The 21684-nt window shown below is 48.4% G+C and overlaps 1 protein-coding gene across 1 annotated transcript in view; it reads right to left on the reverse strand.

Annotated features, from left to right (window-relative positions):
• Positions 1 to 21684, reverse strand: part of LOC105186939 (uncharacterized) — a 297091-nt gene that overhangs the window by 38413 nt on the left and 236994 nt on the right. The window contains exons 6-8 of the mRNA XM_025307433.1: positions 18220 to 18314; positions 16826 to 16944; positions 1741 to 1909 (exon numbers count right to left, since the gene is read on the reverse strand). Of these exons, the coding sequence (XP_025163218.1) occupies positions 1741 to 1909; positions 16826 to 16944; positions 18220 to 18314 (383 nt within the window). The remainder of the gene's footprint in view (positions 1 to 1740; positions 1910 to 16825; positions 16945 to 18219; positions 18315 to 21684) is intronic.

Genomic DNA, 21684 nt, shown 5'->3' on the forward strand with positions numbered 1-21684 from the left:
CGTTCGGACTTGATACGTCTCCGTTCGTACCTCGAAAAATTTGATATTGAGAAACTGTCGCGATACGGAGTGTTTACGGAGCACGTAAGAACGTTCGCTCTTCGCACTGGCAAGAAATTGTAGAATTCTAAAATGGGGTATGATCGTGCTTGCCTCCAGGCTAAATATTCGCCCGTATTTCGAGCGCATATTCTGTTTTATCGCTTTATTGCGCCAAGTTTCTAACAAAAGCACAATAAGACAGAGAGAGAGAGAGAGAGAGAGAGGTCACTATGGAGGTTTTCGTCGCAAATAAAGTTCCCGCGATAGTCATCGAAAAGAGTAAACGTGCGCGTAAAAGAAAATTCTATTCGTACGGACGCGCGCGCGGATGTGGAATGTGGAAAATTCCTGCGTCGCTGCATTAAGAAGCGCGAGCAGGAGCGAGAGAGTGTACAGGAGAATCTTTTGTATCGGCTCACGTACGAGAATAATACCTTGCACGATTTTTAGATATTTCCCGTGCTATCGTCGTCCAGGAAGGAAACGAGTGTTGGTGAAACGAGAGGGGGTGAAGGAGGGAGGGAATGTTCGCTCCTTTTAGCGATGTAGAATCTTCGAGCGAATCTTTGAGGCTCTTACGTATTCCGGCTTTGTCGCGATCCGATAATTTAATTAAAAACTCGCCCTTTACGCCGGGACTGCGGCGAAATCGTCCCGGGGAACGTTGCGCGGCGGACATTTCTTCTCGTTCTCGCGATCGGTCGAAATCTTTCATACCTGCTCAATCGATCGCAACAAAAGGACTCCCTTGTGGTAAGATTATTACATCTTTTTGTCGTTTCTCTCACATATTGGATCTATTGAAACTGGAATTAAAGCGCGAGGGCACACCGAATGTTTAATTATCCCGACAGTTCCGATATGCGCGGGAGACATCAATGAGAATCTGTTCGAAAATTTGCAGGCTGGCAGTATTGACGAAATCGAATAAAAAAATCTTATTCAGTCCGCGAGAATTGATGCTCTCGGAGCATCATAAACACGCCGAATTTCCGCTTCGATAACACAGTTTATCCATTCGTATGTTTATGTTTGTCGATTTACATTATTGAAAACGGAAGATTATCAGAGATTACGCGGAATTATTTGATCATTTTGTAACTTTAATCTCTTATAACTGAAATAATATCGTGATATAATTCTCTGTTTTTATGTCGCAAGCGACAAACAAATGCGGATGATTGCCTGCATGATGACCTGCATAAAATATTGAAATAAACAATCGCGCTGTATCACTTTATATCACTCGGGAGGATCGCGAACTGTGTGCCGTCCGAATATTTCATTCTTCTTTTTCGCCGATGTGCCGAGTGTGCCGAGTATCTTTAGATCGCCTCACTTCCAACACTTTATACTCGTAATAAAAAAGTATATGCGGAAATAACTCTGAGGTGTGGTCTCAAGTCCTAAACGCGCGAGGAGGCACTCGGAGCGAAGGAATACGCGTCTTTTATACTTGACTACTCAAAATTGACGAGGGACACTTCTCCTCCGAGCCTTCCGCTGTGTGAGTGCTGCGCGCTCGGAATACAGATCGGAGTGCCTTGAGATACAAAGGGGTGAATGCGCCACCGTGGACGGGGCGGGTATCAGGGAGAGAAAGGCGGGACGACTTATCGAGGCGATCGCACATGTTGCGTCCGAATGAATCGGGAACAGGCGGTCGCAATGCGGAACAATGGCTCTCCGAGCACTCACCTGACGTCCTCGGTGAGCGTCTCGTCTCCTCTAGTCCAAACGACAGATTCGTTCAGCGACTCGAGCACGTCCCTCGCTTCGCACCTGAGCCTGAGGACGCTGCCGGCCTTCAGGTGTCTCTCCTTGGAAACTATACGCCCGGAATCGTCGCTGATCGTCAGAGCTGGGGCTGCAACACGATCCAAAACACACGTGCACAATCCCGTCCCCTCGAACGCCAATTGGATTTCCTTCTTTCTCTGTTTCCCCCAACAACGCGAGAAGCGATTCGAAAACGTTTCAACTTGCATGCGAACTAAATACCGACGTAAAACGAGAGAAAACAATTGAGACTGGCGATATACAGTCGCTTGTTAACGAATGGCGTTTAAGCGTAATTATTCGATGCGGCCGATGTAGCCGACACTTTTCCCCCGATTCCTCCGATTTCCCCGACACTTTTGGAAGTGTCGAATCGAAGCAACGAGAGATCAGCCTTTGTGGAATAATCAACGCTTAACATCGTTTCGACCGGCTGTCTCGAATATCGACGAAATATCCCGCAATTTCACGTTAATCCGGCTGTTCTTCATCGATTCACGTCTTTCACGAGCCAACGAGTCAGTGTCGTGATCTTTTAAAAGTGGAGACTTATCGGTTACGAAAACAACGTGCAGCGCGACAATACACTTGAAGCCTGAGCTCTTGAAGACTCGATCCACTGCACTACAGATAATTGGGGAGAAGTAGTGCGGAGAATATAGATAACGCTTTTTCTCCAATATTTCCAAGATCACGTCGGTTCGTTTAAAACGTCGTAAAAAGCACGAAGCGAGTGGAAAGCAAAGCGCGCGCGACTGGCCTTTCACGTGGAAACCACAAACACCGCGCCCACGGATTGGTCGATCTCTTATTCATAAGCCGTCTATTTTTTACTGTTTCACTAAATGGTTGCGGTGCGCGGTATCGATATCGGCCGGCGAGCCGTAAAATTATAATAATCTGCGCGATCGCGCGCCGTCCGGAGCGCTGAACGTCGAGGTCATAACGAGGTTCGAATTATTGCGACCGACCGAGTCCTTTTCAATAATTCGCCCTCGGACTCGGAGAAATTCCATTACGTCGTCGCGTTTCCCGGCGTTTCCGATAATCGAAACGACGGATGCATTTAAAATCTATATCCTCGCTCCGCAGCAGCCATCGTCACGTAACCAACCGGCGAACTAACGTCGCGGGAGATAACAAGATCACGGAGTTGTCGGAAGGAAATCGCAGAAGCAGTTCGGAAATGTTCTTTTCCCTCATTGCGGCATTTCCGTCACGATGCCGCTCGAGTATTTGCCTTTATCGAAACGTCGCTTTCAGCAAACTGAGCCGACTGAGAATCACCGCGAATACACCGGGAATAATGTAATATATCATATTAGCTAATGGATAATTTCGTCGCGCGTCGTGTTCGTTGGTGGTATAACCGTGTCTCTCGTTATTAGGCAGCCGGCAGGGAAGATAACGCGTTCCATTTCGCCGCGATTGTCCGCTACAGAAGCCAACATGTACGCTTTGATCTGCTCTTCTTATGTCAAACACAGTTGTGCACGCTATTGTGAGAGAGAACGCTACCCAGGGAGGAAGCGCTTTCGGTGCAATTGCGCCGAATTAGCGAGCAGGACGCGAAAACGGATAAGCAGTTGGGCAAATAAATGAAAAACATTACTTGTTGCAAAATTCACATAGTTTAGCGGAATAAAAGTTATCGTCGAATTTCCACGATAAAAGAACATTTCGAAAGAAGCGGAATTCCCCCCGGCTACGGTAACGGGAATGCCTAAAATTGCAATTCGCGCATACTTTTCGCGCCGCTCGCATTTGAGAATTCATCGCGCGGGGTGCGAGGTATACCCGCCTAACGGCGCTAATATCGAGCTCTCGTTTCGCAAAGCATCGAGCTATTTATCTCTAATCTCCCAGAGCCGTCTCGGAATTGATAAATTTCTCACGGCAGCGCGCGAGCGAGTGGGAGAAAATTCCGGATCCCCCGGAAGCTGTTTACTCGACAGATGAAACGGGCCGTCCGACATGTGGAATCACGTACTTCCGCCTCGGTTAGGCGCAAACGCGGCGGCAAAACGGCATCGGGCCACGGTTACGTCGTATCGTCCATATCGATGAAAGCCGCCGACGCAAAAAGCTCTCTCCGACGAACCGGACATATGCTCGCGCTCGCAAGCTTTCGAGGCAGGAAATCGAGAACGGGCCCGTTCGTGACCAGATGCGTAAACGCGTCTCGGAAATACGTGCGCCGCCGCGCGGTGTCGCTTTTGCACTCGGCTCTCGCGGAGAAGGATCCGCACGTTCGTTCGCGCGAGCGAAAGAATCGCGCGAGCGAGCGAGCGAGCGAGCGAGTCTGTCGTTAGCATTCAGTGCAGCCGCCCAGCAGCGATTCTCAAGTCGGTTGCTATGCAAATTTGATGGTACCACTCGCTCGACGCCCATCGAGCGAGTGGTGCCCTCCTTCAGCCACCCCTTTTTCTCTCTCTCTCTCTCTCTCTCTCTCTCTCTCTTTCTCCCTCTCTTCCCCTGTCTCGCGTTCTCTCTCACTCCCGCTTTTGAGCCTTCTCCCGGCCCGTTTTTGTCTCGTCTACGTGATATCGACCCTTGTAAGTTACACGCTACGAGTGGAAGTTGATGGCATTATGTGGCGCTAGAATGCTAATAGAGCGAAATCCTTCGGTCGCTCGCACGTCCCGGAGGCTCTCGAGATAGCGATGACTCTATGACGTGAGAATTCGAGATATCCTCTCGAATGACGTATGTAATAATTACGCGCGCGATCGGAGATCAGAGAGTCTTTGTGTCTCTTTTGACTACCCTCCGTCGTTACTTAGAATCGCTCTCGATCGTTAACTTATACAGACACGCTTCGTCACTTTAGCCGCTTAGCCCTTCCTAGTTGATCCGATGCGACACGTGTGTGGTTTCTGTAGTTCTTTCAATTAGCCTGGTATTTATTAAGAGACAGAATGCTTTAGGAGACATTCAAACTCGCGTGCCACCTAACACCATTGTATACCCAGAGATACTTTAATCTGTACATATTCTATATTATTAAGTGCAAATATCTCGTCCTGATTCATCGGAAGATTCATCAATTTTACATATTCTCAGTCTCGGTTATTATGTATTATTGCAATGTTGTAATTGATACCGATGAAATTGTGCAGATGGGCACGAATACGAGTCGATGCGACATGAATAATGCGATATCTACAGCGTCGGCCGAACAAAATTGATTGTACGACGTGGAGATTGCCCGATGCGCATCGCGCATCTATTGCGTAAATAAAAGTTACGGTAGAGCGCACTTTCAACACATACTCACACGCAGATACACATGCGGACATAGACAAACGCATATGCATACGCTCTCTGTAACGCTCGGACGACCCTTGATTAATAGCCGTAATTCTGGGGATGACGACACAGCGAAACCACTTAGGGCGAAATGAAGTTGTCAAGCGGCAGGCCCGACTCGATACCCGAGTGCCTTTATACCGGTAAAAGCGAGAGTTCAAAAGTTAAAGGGACTCGCGATGGAATGCGCTTTAACCGTCCGATGCGCTTCGGGAGTCAAATTGATCTTACGCGCTGCGTGTAATTTTCCGATCGCGCGTGCAACTTTACGAGCACACCGGCTCGCGCAAGTGTTTATTGCTCGGCGGGCAACATCCGATGAAAAATTATTTTCAGCTGTAATTGCTTCTTTCTCTTGCCTTGAAGAAACCTACAAAACTTTTTAATTCGCTCGAAGCAAGCTGCGAGAAAGAGAGAGAGAGGAAAGGGGCAAGAGAAGAGCTAAAAATACCGAAATATATGTACCTTTAGATTTAAAAGAGAGTAATTAAACGTGAAGCTGTCACGTTTCCAGACACTTTTAGCTACGCGACGGTACTAAGATCTCATAATCTCGTAATTTACGACCGGCGAATATCATTCGGAATCCACGAAATTACCCGTCGACTTGAACTAAAAAAGATCTGTCGTGCCTGTCGCATAAAATTATTGAAACAAAAACGAAATTCGGCTTTGAGATATCGGTCATTTTTCTGGACGGAATAAGCGACAAGCACCGACGCGAAATTTAACGACCAGAAAATTAACGAGGTCTTTCATTCCTTTTTTTTTTTCGATTCCTTAATTGATAATTTGCCACCAGTCGGAATTCACTCGTGAAAAAGACGTGTTGTCTCATTGTTGTCTCGATAACGCGATAGCGATTAATTTTAGGAGAAAAGCGAAAAAAAAACGACGAGTCCTTCGTGTCAACACTGTTGTTGGCTCGTCGAACGGACAATGTTGCGTATAATTTGACGATCTCGAAGGAAATGGAGGATTTCGCGAAGTGATAATGGAGGGCCGGCGCGTTGGGAGAACGTGTCGTCGCGTGACACGTTTTTCTGACGAATACCGAACGCATCCCCGCTGCGGATATCACCGGTACACACACGATTCGGTGTCCTCGCATAATAAGGTACACAGATGGATCACTTAAATGGGCGGGGCGGAGCAATTCATCATGCCACGTGCACTTACCAAAACCACGCGCCTGATTGATCGCGACATATTGCGGGTAAATAATTATTATTGCGGGTGCCATCGCGTCGGAGGATCGACGATGCTCTGATCGATTTTTTCTTTTCGCACGAGACAGGTGACGCGCGGACGGCGTGAAATATGCGTGAGTTATCACAATCTTAATCATATAAACGCTCGCAAATGGCATTACAGATTTATGCCCGACAATAATGCCTCAAGCACATGTCGTATTTGGGAGATAAAATTATACCACTGAGTACGAAATTAAATTACAATTACGATATTAAATTATCGTCGGGAGAGAAGGAGAAACATCGCGCAAGAATTGTCCGATGTGCGCTCATTGGAGAAAAAGAAATACAAAAGAGAGAGCTCGAGTTGTTCACTCAATGCTTGTTCCGCGAATAACAGGAAAAATGGAAGTAAAATGAAACGTGGTAGGAAAATGGAGGCAATAATCTGGAAGTTTGGAATTTCTTCTCTTTTCCCTTTACTTTCTTCCCGATGAATCCCGATGGTTCCTACGGTTTTCAATTCGAGGCAAGAATCAGCCCCTGCTTATTTTCAGCGTCGCAGTGCGAGCCGGCGGGCTCTCGTGGGGCACGCAGGGTCCGCAGGACGAGAGAGCGGGTTAATCTCGTTTCGCCGTGCGTCCTCGCGAATCCAATTTTCGGGTTTCAAGTTTCGCCGGATGCGCACGCGGCGCTTGTCATTCTCACTCGCCGTCCGGCCGCGATGACCGCCACTCGGGGGGGCTGCCTTCTTTTTACGAAACCGATAGTAATTACGCCACGTTTATTCGGCCAAGGACACCGGGCATTTTCTAACTCGCTCGACGTTAGAAGTCCCGCGGGATATCGACAGCTTGGGCCGCGAACAGCGAGCGCTCCCGGTCGGATCTTCTTTCCTGGCGAACAGACGGCTGCGGAATTCGACGGAGAATTTAATCCAACTGAACGGAATCGAAGAGAGGAAAAAGATCGAGAGGAAGAGGAGCCGGAAGGGGAGGAGGGGGGGGGGCGGCAGAAGGAGAAGAGGGAGAGGATTCGACGGAGGAACCGCGGCGTGTGCGCGCACTCGCGTCTGTAATTTCTTTTGGCGGATCATTTTTTAAGCTCCTTTGGGACGGATAGTTAGAGAGGAAAAGGGCGACGAACAGGAGAGAGCGGTCCCTCGCTCAGCCGCTCGCGCTCGTTCCACCAAGCCCGGGGGAGAGCGGGCGAAGTCGAAGTTGCCGGAAGGATAGTATTATTTAAATTGGATTCCGCGATTCCGCACGACTTCGATCCGCCGCGCCGTCCGCCGCCGAACTTGCTCGTCGCTTCCTTCGTTTTCCCATGAGTTTACGCGCCGCTTATTAAAATCCCTCGCAGTTGGACTCGAGCAGATTTCGAGGAGACGTCGCGCGAAGTCTCTGAGCGCACGTCCGCCGAGCGCATCTCCGGGTTCCGTCACGAGTACAAGCCCGAGAAGGACGTTAAACAATGAAAATGTCACGTGCCGTTCCCGTTCCCGACGTCCCGACTAAACACGTTGCGCGCCGTGATGATGATGGTCGCCGCACGATGGTGATACAACCGCGCCTCATTGCGTCGCGTATAATGTATTAATTGCAACTCGACAAACTGGATTTGCAGTGAACAGAGGAAAAGGAGAGGTATCCGCAAGACACACAGATCCCCTGCGCTCTTACACTTCTCCGCTCCGTATCTTCATCAATTCATCCGAAGCCGGAAGAAAGCTGAGCGAAAGCTTGACTGATGATGGAATCGCCCGGGGAATTAATTTCCGAAGTAATTCGATCATCAGTCAAGCTCTCGTACGATCGATGAAAATCGGCCGACGCCGCGTTGCTATGGACTCGATTATCCGTCGCGGATTTAAGGACGATTACGTGGGATTCGCAGAGTCGACTTCCATCAGCATTAGCCGGGCGCACGTTCGTGAGCGCGTTTCGCGGACGCGGTGAAAATGTTCGTCACACGCGACTCTGTCTCTCTCTCTCTCTCTCTCTCTCTCTCTCTCTCTCTCTCTCTCTCTCTCTCTCGACTCGTCTGTGCTCCGATCGAACGAGATCGACGTCGATTCTTTGTTTCCTCTCGTTCCCCGCCTTTTGCCACACGCAGCTGCGACGCGTGGGACATGAACAATAAAAAGCGAACGGCGCGAATGAAAGATCTGGTGGATGGCGGCAGCGTGGCGGCGGGGTGGATGTGCGGGGGGAGGGGGTGGGGGCGTTAAAACATCACGGGGACGTACGTTAAACCGAGCGTCCCATGAATGTGTGCCAGCGCGGGCTGCATCAGTAATTCCGGCACGGTCGATCTTCAATCCGTGCGCCTTCAGCCTGATTAAATCCGAGCCGATCCATTAAACGGAATGGATTTCGCCGGGTTGATCGCACACCTGCCGGCGCGTGCACTCGCGAGCGCGGCGGCCTCTCGCTCGCTCGCTAGCCTTTTCCCGCGTTTCTCCTCGCTCGCGCGTGTCGTGTGTCAAGCGAGCTGGAAATTATGAAATACCACGGCCGGCTCGATATCTTCCGGTTATCAGCAAGTAATATTTCATTAGCGATTTTTCAGCGTTGCCGTCCGAGTGATTCGCGCACGGCCGATTGCTGCGCCCGCAGCCGAATGAAATATCGACACGCGCTTTGACATTACGTTCACGCGAGATCTCCGTTATTATTTTAATACATACGTCGGCGCGCGCGAACTCGTTAGCCTCAGCCGCCGCGCTCGTTCATCGCCGACTCGTTTGCTTCGATCGCTCATTACCCTCCGCGTATTTTCGCTCGTTATTACGTATTAATTCTCGTCACGGTCTCGGTAACTTCTCATTCACCAACGTGTCGTTCTAAGCACCTCTCTAATGGGTTTCTGTTATCATTCATATTTTTCACTTGTTCAAGCTTTCGCGTCGGGACCGAGAGAGAGAGAGAGAGAGAGAGAGAGAGAGAGAGAGAGAGAGAGAGCTATCTGAAAGAAATTGTGCGGAAGAGGCTAATGTCTATTTTTTCAATAATTAATCGAGTGAACGCGCTCGATCACGGATCACGTCGCTTGTGTTCCCTCGGATTTTTCCTTTCGAGGAGAGATTCGCTCAGACGTATAATCGACGAAAATCCAGACCGAGATCATTTTCAGAGGTACGTTGTGTGATGAAAATGGTCTCAATATTTGATCAAAAAGCAGAAGTACTTGTCACGGCGGCGGGAGGGGGGAGGTAGGCTATATATGTGTAGGTATTCATGAATATGAAACGACCCTTTAATTAAATTAAAATCAGTATTTATGAGAGATATGAATATTCATCCGTACAATTCGACGTGAAATGCATTTTGTCAGTGTATACTCGCGGATTATTTATACAATGAATGAAGTCTTTCAACGGTGCGTTATCGTCGAAATTGTTGCATTGTTCCGTTATCTCGGGCACACTGCGAAATTTATCTGCACTGACCGCAACGGCCGCTTATTCAATTAGGGAGGCGTAAAGGCGGAGAAACTTTATAATGTGAGGAGGATCCAACTTTTCGCGGCCACTTTTCTGCTACGGAGATAAATAAACGATATTTGTCGCACAACTCTTGCGTAACTCATCCTCAGAATGTTACGCGCGCTCTAAAAAGGAGACGCGACGTTTTACGACGGAACGGAACGTCCTCTCTTTCTTGCTGTCCCTGTCTCTCTCTCTCTCTCTCTCTCTCTCTCTCTCTCTCTCTCTCTCTCTCTCTCTCTCTCTCTCTCTCTCTCTCTCTCTCTCTCTCTCTCTCTCTCTCTCTCTTTCTCTCTCTCTCTCTCTCTCTCTCTATCTATCTATCTCTATCTCTCTCTCTCTATCTATCTATCTCTATCTCGTTCTTGCGACGACAAATCACTTTTAATAAATCGACGATTTAATAAATCGCTTGACACGAAAACACGTGTCATAAATATCATCGCGGCTTTCACGACGTAACAAATGGAGCCGAACAGAATATCGGTGCGACCTTAATATTAATCATATCGATGATCGATGGATACTCAACAAGATACATCTACCCTGCAGGAGCGAGTTGGGAAGCACGATTGATCGCTCGTTTTCGAAAACGTTCAGGCTATGTCAACTATGCAATTTCATAAAGCGCGCAGTTCGGCGCGCAAGCGTGTATTTCGATTATTTTATTTTCAGGTTATATCGACGCGATCCATCAATATGCGAAGCGTCTCGCAAAGCCTGCATCAACCTCGAGTAACAAATTTCCCCGTAACGAAGAAAAAGAATCCTCCCTCGCGGACGCGTGAATTTCAGAAGAGGAAGAAAGGAGAAGAGAAAATCGTAGCTCTCTTCGAATTTCAGTGATTAATCGTCGCGCGAAACTCGCTTGGAATTATTCGGAGAATAAAATTACGTCAATCATTAATAATTCCGGATGCCTGACTCTCGTGAAAACCTTGAAAATTCCGTGAATATTTTCAGCGCCGAGCAAGTTGCACAGTTGCGTCGCGCGCAACGCTCGAGCGAAAAATCGCCTTCAATCGAATATTATAAACAAAAATCTGCAGAGAAAGAGGAAAATTGAAGCGTCACTTTTGATGAAATTGTTCGATGTGGAAAAAATAGAGAAAGGAAACGTCCAGTTTCGCGGATCGAGTTTATTCAAATATCGTAACGCTACACGAGGGTGATACACGAGAGGAGAGGCAAGGCGAATATTCTCATGACGTGCAACGAGGCGAAAGTTGTCATTTTTGCGCCACGCTCCGATGATCGCCTCTCTGCCGGTCGACCTTCGCTCGCCGACGTCTTCTTATTTGGAATTAACCGTTCAAATGCGATTCGTATTAAAATGCAAACCATCGGAGTAATCCGCGAGTGGCTTCCTCGGTCGCGTCGGTATCTCGATGAAATTTTGTCTCCATTCTCGAACGATTGCGGAGATGAAATTCTCCTTTGATATCCCACGGTTCGATACCTTCTCTTCTCTTAAACCTATCCGAAGAGATTACGCCGTGAGATTATTTAATGAATGCGAAACTTCCATAATAACAAAGATTAAAAGGAAAAGGGTGTAAGAGCGGTAACTCGTTAGAAACATCTTCGTTATCTCGTTACGAAACTTTCTATATAGACTCACTCACTTTTACAATTAACTGATACATCCTTTCTGTTCGTTTGGGGAAATTACTGACAGTACTTACAGTTCGTCCGCGAAGGCGAAGCAGATTTTAACAATCGCTCGCTTCGAACGAACGCTTCCGTGACACTAACGCAGATAAGCAAATATACGAATGCGATTCAGCCGCCGAAACGGCTAATTTGCGCTAACTTCTCAGATTGCGCAAGAACGAAACGCTGAGTTTGATGTTCGAGAGAAGAGAGATCGATTTTCGTCCGCGAGATAAAGGGACGACCGAGAGCGAGTTGAGCGAGTCTTTAAGTTTGCTCGAACGACTCACCGCCGCGTAAACAGTCGACATTGATGTTCCCTTATTACCGAGCTTTATTCGATGTTTTCTCGCGAACGTCCTCCGATTGCTCAACCCTTTGATTTCTCTGCGCGCGACAAGTAAACCCGGGAGAAATATGACGTTTCACTTTGTGCGTCCGTCTTTGTTTACGTATTCCTTAATAAGAGCCATTTCATCGCGTCGTAGGTCCTCGTACTTGCAGTCCTAGCTTATTTAGTCACCTCTGTAAAAACAGATCGCGCGCTCCAACTCGCGTAAAAGCGGATTCTCGTCGCTCGCAATAATGACAATGTCATTGCGAGAATTTCCCCGTCCGATTCTGCCTCCAGCTTGACCAACAGTCACTCGGGAAACAAATTCCGCATGCAATTAGGTTTTATCGTTATCTTAGATAAATATTTTAACACTCACACAGTGTCCCTCCTGGCTTAAATTCAAACGCGAAATTTATTTTGCCGTGTAAATATGGAAAAACTGTATCTCATCCGAAAAGTCACGAATCGCAATGTTTATTAAATGAGAACTGAAAATATGTTTCTCGTATTTACTTTACACGAGTTGAATATATTGGCAACCAATGAGTTAAGAAAACTGTGACAATCGATTTGCAGTTTACGAGCTAATAAACACGGCAGATTCCCTGAACCATTTATTCTTATTATGTTGCTTAGTATGTATTCGTTTGTCCGAAAAAAAGTATTCTATTTGTAAAGTGATTTTTCCCATAGTCTTATATTCTAGCGAAGCCTCCTTTTATATATAGAAAAAGGATTCCTCTTTCCATAAAGTGATTGAAGAGAACCATTTATCTAAAATTTATTAGATATTATTCTAACTGTTTTCCTCTCATTTCAAGGGGATTTTTTCTTATATCAATTAATTTTCCTCTCATATGATATAAGGAGGAATATGTTGGTTGGCTTGAATGTCGGCTCCTTTTGTTCAATCATGCTCTACCTATCCAGACATAAACAAAAAGATAACCATATAGGACAGAATATTTGGCACGCTTTTTAAAAAAAGTATATGTTGCTGTAACATATAACGAAGATAATTTACCCATATTTGGTCAAATATTGGTTTACAATCTATTGCAAGAATATATTGAATAATATATTCTTTCTTTCAACTATGTTTCATACAATTGGTTATGATGAACATCTTTGTAGCTATAAAGTCCATAACAAAACTGATTGAAAATTTATTTGTTATGATAATTTTATTTCATTCGTGCCTATTTATTGTAGAAGTGTAGCCAGAAGTACATCTATATACATATTACTTTTCGCTACATTATAATAATTTTTTCAAATTAACAATTAGTAAAAACCAGTAAAAATAAAGTACACTAGGAACAAATAATAATTCTCTTAAAAAAAGATTAAATAATCTGCGTATACGAAGAAATTTATATCAAAATCAATAAGATTTGCATTATATATATATATATATATATATATATATATATATATAACATATAATCCCTCTAATTTTAAGAATAATATGTTTACAATATTTTCCTCTTAATCTTAGAGGAATCCTTTTGAGGCCGTATATAAGAATAAAATCCTCTAAAATTTAGTTGATTCCGCTTGTTCTGAAATTATTTTTCTTTGGGTCACAATAAAAAGGTGCTCGTCACGTTTTTCTATCGTTGTGTGCGTTAGCTAATTGACTTGATTCTACATAATTTCTCGTTAGAACGCATGTTACGGAAACAAATGAAATGAAACGCACACATTTTTTCTCCGCTCTCTCAGCGACATGTGACATGTTACATGTTTAACGATACGATTTGGCTTTAACCCCGCTATGTCTACAATACGGTACAATCCCGCGTGCACGTCGGGAATAATCTGCCGTAACGCGCGACTCTCGTACGATCGTCTGCTTCTCGACAGTCCTTTATTTAATTTTAGAATATAATGAATTAAATCTCCGCTATGCTGGCGAGCAAGCGAGACGCCGAGACTCCTCGTTTCGGACATTCAGCTCGCACGAGAGCGTCCTGGTGCGGCAAGGCGAATCGAGAACTCGTACATACACTTTCCCCGAGTTATTATTCAAGTCGCGAGCAAATACTTTACATTTACATCCCAGTAACGTAATTCGCGGCTTAGTCGCGGCATATCTCGACAATCGCGCGCGCGGCTCCGTGTCTGTCGCTGACACGAATTGTTCTGCCACGTCGAGTTCGTTACGCCGGGATGACTCGCGCGCGCGCGCGAGGATCGAAGGAGAGGAGAACGGACAAAACGGGTCGACGAGTTTCGGTGTATCGTAGCGAAGGGCGGAAAAGGACCCCAACCCGCGCGCGGAAGGGAGTCGCGCTCTCGCGAAAAGTAATTTCATCGCCATGCACAAAACGGAAGCGGCGTACGAGGGTGTGCGCCGGGATCGCGCACATAATGAAACGGGCGCGCTGCACGGCGCGCATTCGGATTTCCGAAAGTTTATTCCGGCCCGTACGTATTGCTTTGCGACCTCGCCTCGCACGTTGCACCCTGGCGTAACGCGGCCAGATTGCGCGACACGCACGTGTCCCCTCTTCCCCTTCCGCCCTCCCCGGTCCTGCCTTCATTTAATTTATCTTGGTATTCTCTTTCCATTTCTCGGGCTCTTCGTCGTCCGCGAACGCCGCGCGATACGAGTCGGAGCGTAATTCGTGGCGCACCCGGAAGAGAGAGAGAGAGAGAGAGAGAGAGAGAGAGAGAGAGAGAGAGAGAGAGAGAGAGAGAGAGATGGTACTCTTGCCGTGTGGAGACGGATGACACTTTTTCGCGCCGTCGCCTTCGTTTACAAGAAAATCGATCATCTCTGGCGGGTCTCCAAAAATCGATTTCCTTCAAAGAGGAGAAACGTCGTATGGAGCAATTGGTTTGCGCACATTTTACTTATTACGGGAAGAGAATCACTCCCGTCTTTTTTTCACTTGCATCACCTCGTCTCTCACGTTTCACCCCCTCTACCCGCGCGTCTGAGGCGAGGCGAAACGCGTACCGTATCGAACCGCACGAGCAATCTACTTGCGGACTAAAACCGTAAGAATCGTGAACGAAGGCAACACGGTGGCTCGACTCCGGAGGTCTCACCAGCAGAGAGAACCTCCGGCGCCGTTTCGTTTCTCTACTTTATAGACGAGAATCGTCCATTACTTTCACGACGACTTGGAGGCACTGAAATTGACGCGGAAACGCGAGTAGCCTTGACGAGACGCGACGGGACGCGAGGGAGGACTTCCCATTGAGCTAAACACAATCCGTCCGTCAGCGCGCGACTCGGCCTGATCCGCCGATTGTCACGAGAGTTTCCGCGTCGTCTTCCTTCCTTCGCACATTGTTATTCCGGCAGAGAACACCCCAGCGCGCGCTCGTTGCCGCGCGTCATTTTGTCCTCGTCGTCTACGTCGATGAGCGCGCGCGCGGCCACCGCGGTCTCGACGACACACACACACACACACACACACACAGATCGACGGTGACGACGAAACATCGGTCCTTTTACGATCGCGCGTCGATGCTGACTTCGGGGACAGTGGCAGGTGGGGCGGGAAGGTGCTCGCAAGGACGCCACTCTATCCGGGGGTTTGTTCCTGCTCTACTTCGATCGACGGGACGCCGCGCCGAGGGGCTGGCTTTTGTTCGCCTCCGCTCGCCGGTTCTCCCAGGATCGGATCAGATTACCGGCCATGAGGCGCTTTACCCGGGAAATGCGGGTTTCCATTGCACCGAATCGGCGACGTAAGGGGATTGGGGGTAACGACGAGCGCTGCGATACCGGCTTCGTTTCGCCCATGTACCCAGCAGCTTTCGCTTCTCGTTCTCCTCCTCTTCGCCTCTCTGCCTTCCTGCTTCCAGTCCCGCTCCTCTCTCAGCCCCTGTTCTCGCGCGAGTTCAGCCCGGTCGTTCTTTTCTTGGTTAACGCACGGTTCGCCCGGACGTTCTCCGTTTCGCCGCGACCGGAAGGGAGAGAGGGAGAGAGAGAGAGAGAGAGAGAGAAAGCCTGGCTCCGTTTCCCGAATGGGATCTCCCGCGAGGAGACCGCGAAAGGGAATGGTGGAGGAAAGGATTCCGCATTACGGACCACTCTGTTTTTCGGCCGGGACTTTTCGGTCCGCCGGCGCGAAACGCTTTATGCGCTCCGCGAACGCGACCCGGATTAATTAAGATTGTACAAGCCTGAGCTCTCCCACTACACACCGTAGGTGAAGCGATGGATATTTCATGCTGGTATTCCAACAGGTAGCGACTAACGCTACCGAGTGCAAGAGTTCGCGCGTAGAAGCTCTGTACTGTACTTGCTCTTTCGTGAACGAGCCGGTTGGTCGTGGAAGCTGTTCTTAAGCGTGGGCGAACCGTATTTGTAAGCCGTATTTGAAAGATCAGGCTTGCTGTGCACTGTGCGACGTTGCGTAGCGAATCGAGAGACGGCTCGACGCGTTCTGATGCGGTTGTTTGTTTTTTATCGCTAGTTGCACTCTGACACCAGGCGTGTTGTACGAACGCGACGAAATGGAAGCGAGAGCAATTTTTGCGGGAAGGGAGTCAGGAAATCAGATTGCGGGAAGCGGAATATTCGAGACAATATTTTCTCTATTCGAAACGCGAATTATTGCTTTGAGCCATCTCGAAAACGCAGTTAACTTCGATTCCTGATCCGCGACCCAATGGTCTTTGTTTTTTCAAACGGATTTGCCAGTCGTCGCGCGACCGTGGCATACAACTGAAATATGCAAAAAACAAACATTCGAGCAAAACATGAAAATCCGAATGAAAACATAGATATGTAGAGAACAACGAGTAAATGTGCGGGGAAAAAGTAAAGTCGTCGAAATCGAAACCGGACGGTCGCGTGCGATTGTAAGCGAGACAAAAGTGCTTTAAACTTGTGAACTTGTTGTATTTCTACGTCGATCTTCGTTGCTTCGGCGAACAATGCCGGATTAATTAATCCGCGTCTCGCAGTATTCCTACTTGGGGAGGTGCCAAAAACTGCCGGGGCAGGATTGTGGCGCGCGAGCACGAGGTGAAAATTCACAGATGGAGGAACGTCTCGCTTACCCGTGACGACGACGTTGATTTTTTTCACCAGCGGCGGATGCGTGGCGACCTGGCATTTGTACAAGCCGGAGTCGCGCGGGCTCGCGTACAGAATCTGCAGCCTCCAGTTGCTCGGGTACCTGCGGCATCACACGCGAGAAAGGTGTCAGCGGTGGACAATAGCGTCGGGCTTTGCGGCCAGACCAGGAAGCGAGATCGCCAAGGACGAGAGGAAAGAGAGCCTGCCCCTGCCGACGGCAGGCGGACGCGCGAATTTGCAATAAAGCAGCCGCGAAGTGAATGGACGGAAAATCGACGGAAAATTGGATTTTATTTCGTGCTAGTAACGCTTCCCGATAATACAGCCCACGCTTCACCGGGTGGTAGGTAGGTAGGTAGGTAACGTCGTCGCCCAATGGCGACGGACGAGGCGTCGATTCGGGATTCCCACGACGTAAAACGACGCGCGAAACGGCTGATTTAATCCCCGGCTGCTGAAAGAAGCAGCCCGTCGTCCTCGTTGGCGCGCACGGCGGCGTCTCGCGCTGATTCTACCACGTAAAACTTGTACGCGTAAAAATCGACCGCGACGGTAATTCAACGTCGCTGACGACGAGATTATGCAGCTCGCCGCCGCGGATGATGACGAATTATGATAATACGCCGTCCGGGCAATTTCGCTGCTCTGAATTTCGCTTGTCGTCGTCGTCGTCGTCGTCGTCGTCGTCGTCGCGATCGTGCGCCGCCCGATGCTCTCATGAAAAGCGCACGCTCGTCGGCCTTGATCTCTCCACACTTTTATTAGATTTAGAGTCGCACTAGAAATTTGCACTCACACTCGGCGTGTCTGAAAATGTTCGCGCGTCATGATTATTCGAGAGAATAACAATGATCTGAACAAGTCTACTATCGGCGATGCCGATTTCTCGTGAGAGACCAGCGTCGCTGTGACAACACGTGACATTTCTTTTTGTTCTATGCCCGTACGAACAAATCAAGTTTGTTTTACAGAATTAGATAAAAGCCATACAAGGCTACCTACGGGGGAATATCTCTCAAATGAACCCTAGCGGACATCTTCTTCGATTCTTTTGCGTAATTTTATTTAGTTATACTTGTATATGTATTTATATTTTTTAATCTACACGTATTTGACATTTTCTGACGCTACAAAACAGGCTGCTGTGCCTGAATAATATTTAAAACATTGCCGGCCTCCTCGGACGACATTCGCGACGCACGGATAAATAGGTAATCCGGATACGATGCTCGCGTGATTGAAAATTCCGAATGTTTGTTCTCCGGTAAATGTCAAATCGATCAACGTCGGCGAGTGTACGACGACGAGGCGACGATTAGCCTCGTTCGCAAAGTCGATGCGCGGACGCGGCCGATGGAGATTTATCGCGACTTACCGAAAATTGAGACTGATCCTTTGGTCGACGCTGTACGGTATCCTGCCGACCGTCAGCAGCCGAAAGGAGTCTTTGTTGTGCTGCAGCCACGTCACCTGCGAACAAAGAGAGCTTCCGCCGTGATTTCGCCAGGACGCGACACGTAATATAAAATCTCCCTATTGACGCGAGACTTTTGCATCGGTGCGGCGCATCGCGCGAGCGCTTTAAATATGAAAGTAGTCAACTCCTTCGAGCAATTGTTACGGTCGGCTGAACAAAGAGTCGGACGCGAAAGAGACGGCTCCAGCGAGAAGGTCGCATTGAAAATTAATAATTCTCCAGCTCGCTCTTAGATCTCCGACGACGGCAACGGGCAATTTCCGGCGAACTTCGTATACGCCCGCGATGAATGAAGCGGCCAATTTCCGCGCAGCTCCCCGTTAGGTTGTAAGGACTATTTACGCGCTGCGTGAGATCCAGCTGTCGCGCGCGCGCGTGACTTTTTATTATTATCTCCCCGCGCGATGTTCTTTTCTCTACTCCTTCCGAGAGCAGCCGAGATCTAGTTACTTCGCGTCAAAGATATTTGCGTATAAAAGAAAAATTCTCCTTCCTCGTTTCTCCGCCCAGCCGTTTATTTATAGTACATCGCTCTAACTAATGATGGGCGGTCTCGATTTGCACAAAAGTTGAACAGAAAAGAACTGATTAAAAAGTTTACTTTGGAAAGGATCGACTCTTTCTGAAAATCGAATCAAGATCGTCCATCGCTGCCTCTCTCTCTCTCTCTCTCTCTCTCTCTAACTGGCTTTCGGTTCGATCTCGTTGCTCGACCGCACGGTGGATAAATGCCTGCGAGGGTAAAGATGCGTGAACAACATTGGATAAGGGCTTCAGAATCCGCAGTTACGCAATCACGATGATGATAAAGCTGAAAATTGCAGAGTGTCAATAAGAGCTCTTCGCGGCAACGTGCTCGCTGTTCCTCCCAGTGCCTTTTTGCGCACAGTGCTTTGATTCTCTCTCCCTCTCTCTCTTGCTCTCTCCCCCTTTCTTTCTCTCTCGAGATTCGACCTCATATCATACGTGCCGACCGGCGCAATAACGGGACATCAGGGGCGTGTTATCGCCGTTTGTCATCGCGGATAAAAGTCCGTCCCGCGGAAACTTAACGTCCACGACGGAACATTAACCGTGCGGGAGATTTCTTCGCGGACGCGCCGAATTACGTTACGGGGGGGGGGGGAATTTCTCGGCGGAATGAAGAAAAATAATTTCTGGCCGAGACCTCGCCGCGCCCTCCTTACGGCGCTTGTCGGCCGAATTAAATTGGTCGTTCGCTCCGGGAAAGTTATCTCCCGATAGAACTCGCCGGGTTCAAGAAGAGGGGACCCTCAGCCTTCGGTGAGTCTTAATGCGACGGGATTAACAAGGGCTCGACTTTTATTTAAGGGAGCGAACGCGCGAAATCCTTGAAAGCGGATCCTTAATATCAATCAGGCCTGGTTGCGAGCGAGAAAAAGACGTCAAGAATGTTCGGCGCGCGTCAAAGTACCACACAGTTAAACTTGGAGTCTATTTGGAGTCGTATTTTTTGCTTCATCAGCGTGAGTTTCGCGTCAGATATAAATTATCCTACGTACTCGCGAGCCGTTCGGCCAGAATAGGCATTTTTGTTTGATTGTGCGATTTTGAGGAAGCGCGATATTCGCGCTGGATATTTAATTAGACAGCAATCAATTGGATATTTCAGAATCCAGATTATTATTTCTTAGTATTTCTTATATCTCGTAAACTTTTTCCCTGTAAACCACACGAGTCACGCTTCGTTTCCTTCGGTTTCGCGAAAATGCGAAATCGCCGAGAAGGATATCGACTCCGAGCTCGGCGCTCGCGACGTTTCCACTCTGCAATTTTCTTTCTTGCGCTTTACCTTCGGGAGAAATTACTTTCGAGAGAAATCCTCGAACCGCTCCGTCGATATCGCTGCGGTATCGTCGGACGCGACACATTTCGCACAAAGTAAGTAAGATAAAGCCGGATATCGCGCGAATGGAGGAGCCGTTCTACTTAAAAAGTCGCGATCGCGAATAAATATTGAAGGCAAGCAAATATTTCCTCGAACAACCGTCCTCTCTCCGTATCCCTCTCTCTCTCTCTCTGCCTCCTCCCGTCTCCTTCCGACGTCTTAAGTAGTCGTTTTACGGGTAGGGAACGACGACGACGATGACGACGAAGACGACGAGGACGAGGACGACTCGGCGGACGGCACACCAGCGATGTTTCATAATTAAGTTCTCTCAGAGTTGTTTGCTGTTCTCGGCGGCGCGCATCTACATGCAGCATGTCTGCATCTACACATAGACGTCACTCACAAGCCACCCCCTGCTTTTCTCGCAAACATACGAATACATAGACACGGCCCGTCGAATCCGAAATCTTTCTTCGGCACGATCGTTCCCCGCCGCAATCGGTTTCGCATTACGTATTCCGCGGAATATGAATCCCGCGGGAACCTCTCGACGTCGAGCGCGGCTGTGTCTCTCTGGCGCGCCGCGACCGCGCGGCAGAACTTCGGCCCGGCCGCGAGAAGAAGAGCAAATGGACGTGGAAATCACGAAGCCGAAGGGACAGGGAGAGACCGGGAGGCGGCACTGATTGAAATGCGAAAACTTTCGCGCCGACAAGACGGACGAGCATGTACACGCGGCGGACACTAACAAACGATGTTTGCAATTATAATCCACTCTCCTCTCCTCGCCCTTCTTCCTCCTACCCACCTCGCAACCCGCATCTTTCTCGCACCCCCCGGCACCGCTTTGCCGCCCTTCCCCTTCGTCGCTCTTCCCTTCTCGGACCCGTATGATTCCTCCTTGGGGGAGGCTGACGCGCGCGACAACTTTCCGAGCGAGTAGCTCGAGCTCCCGAACGTCCCGCGGATCGGTATTACCTTCGCAATTGCACGCTAACGCAGCTTGAGGGGGAGGGAGAAACCGTCGAAAACTGCGTCGTAACGTCAAAAATCGAGCGTTCCCGCGTTTGCGCGACTCTGCGCACACAAGTACGAATTATATTCATAGTCATATTTGTTTCTTAAGATCGATTTTCCGTGCCTCTTGATTTCTTGCTACAAAGCAAGTGAGAAGGAACATACAAGTACGAGAAGACGTAAGAAACTTCAGGCTTTTCCTCGGTATATAACTCTATTTTTCATATTTTCTTGCCGTACTTCCTTTCGTACGCACTGTGAAAGCGAAAGTAATTATGATAGAAAATAGAGGGGGAGAGAGAGAGAGAGAGAGAGAGAGAGAGAGAGAGAGGGAGAGAGCACGTGAGAATGTAATTACGCGAATGTTACAGCATCGTGACAGCGAATCTTTTTCCAGCCGCGTGCGCGGGCTTGGACGTTTCAGAGCGCGAATGCAAGCAACGAGGAACGTCCGCGCCGAGTTTCTGACTATTTTCAGAGAACATCGCGTGTAA

The sequence above is a fragment of the Harpegnathos saltator genome, unplaced genomic scaffold (assembly GCF_003227715.2).
Source record: "Harpegnathos saltator strain DR-91 unplaced genomic scaffold, Hsal_v8.6 scaffold86, whole genome shotgun sequence".
Classification (NCBI taxonomy): domain Eukaryota; kingdom Metazoa; phylum Arthropoda; class Insecta; order Hymenoptera; family Formicidae; genus Harpegnathos; species Harpegnathos saltator.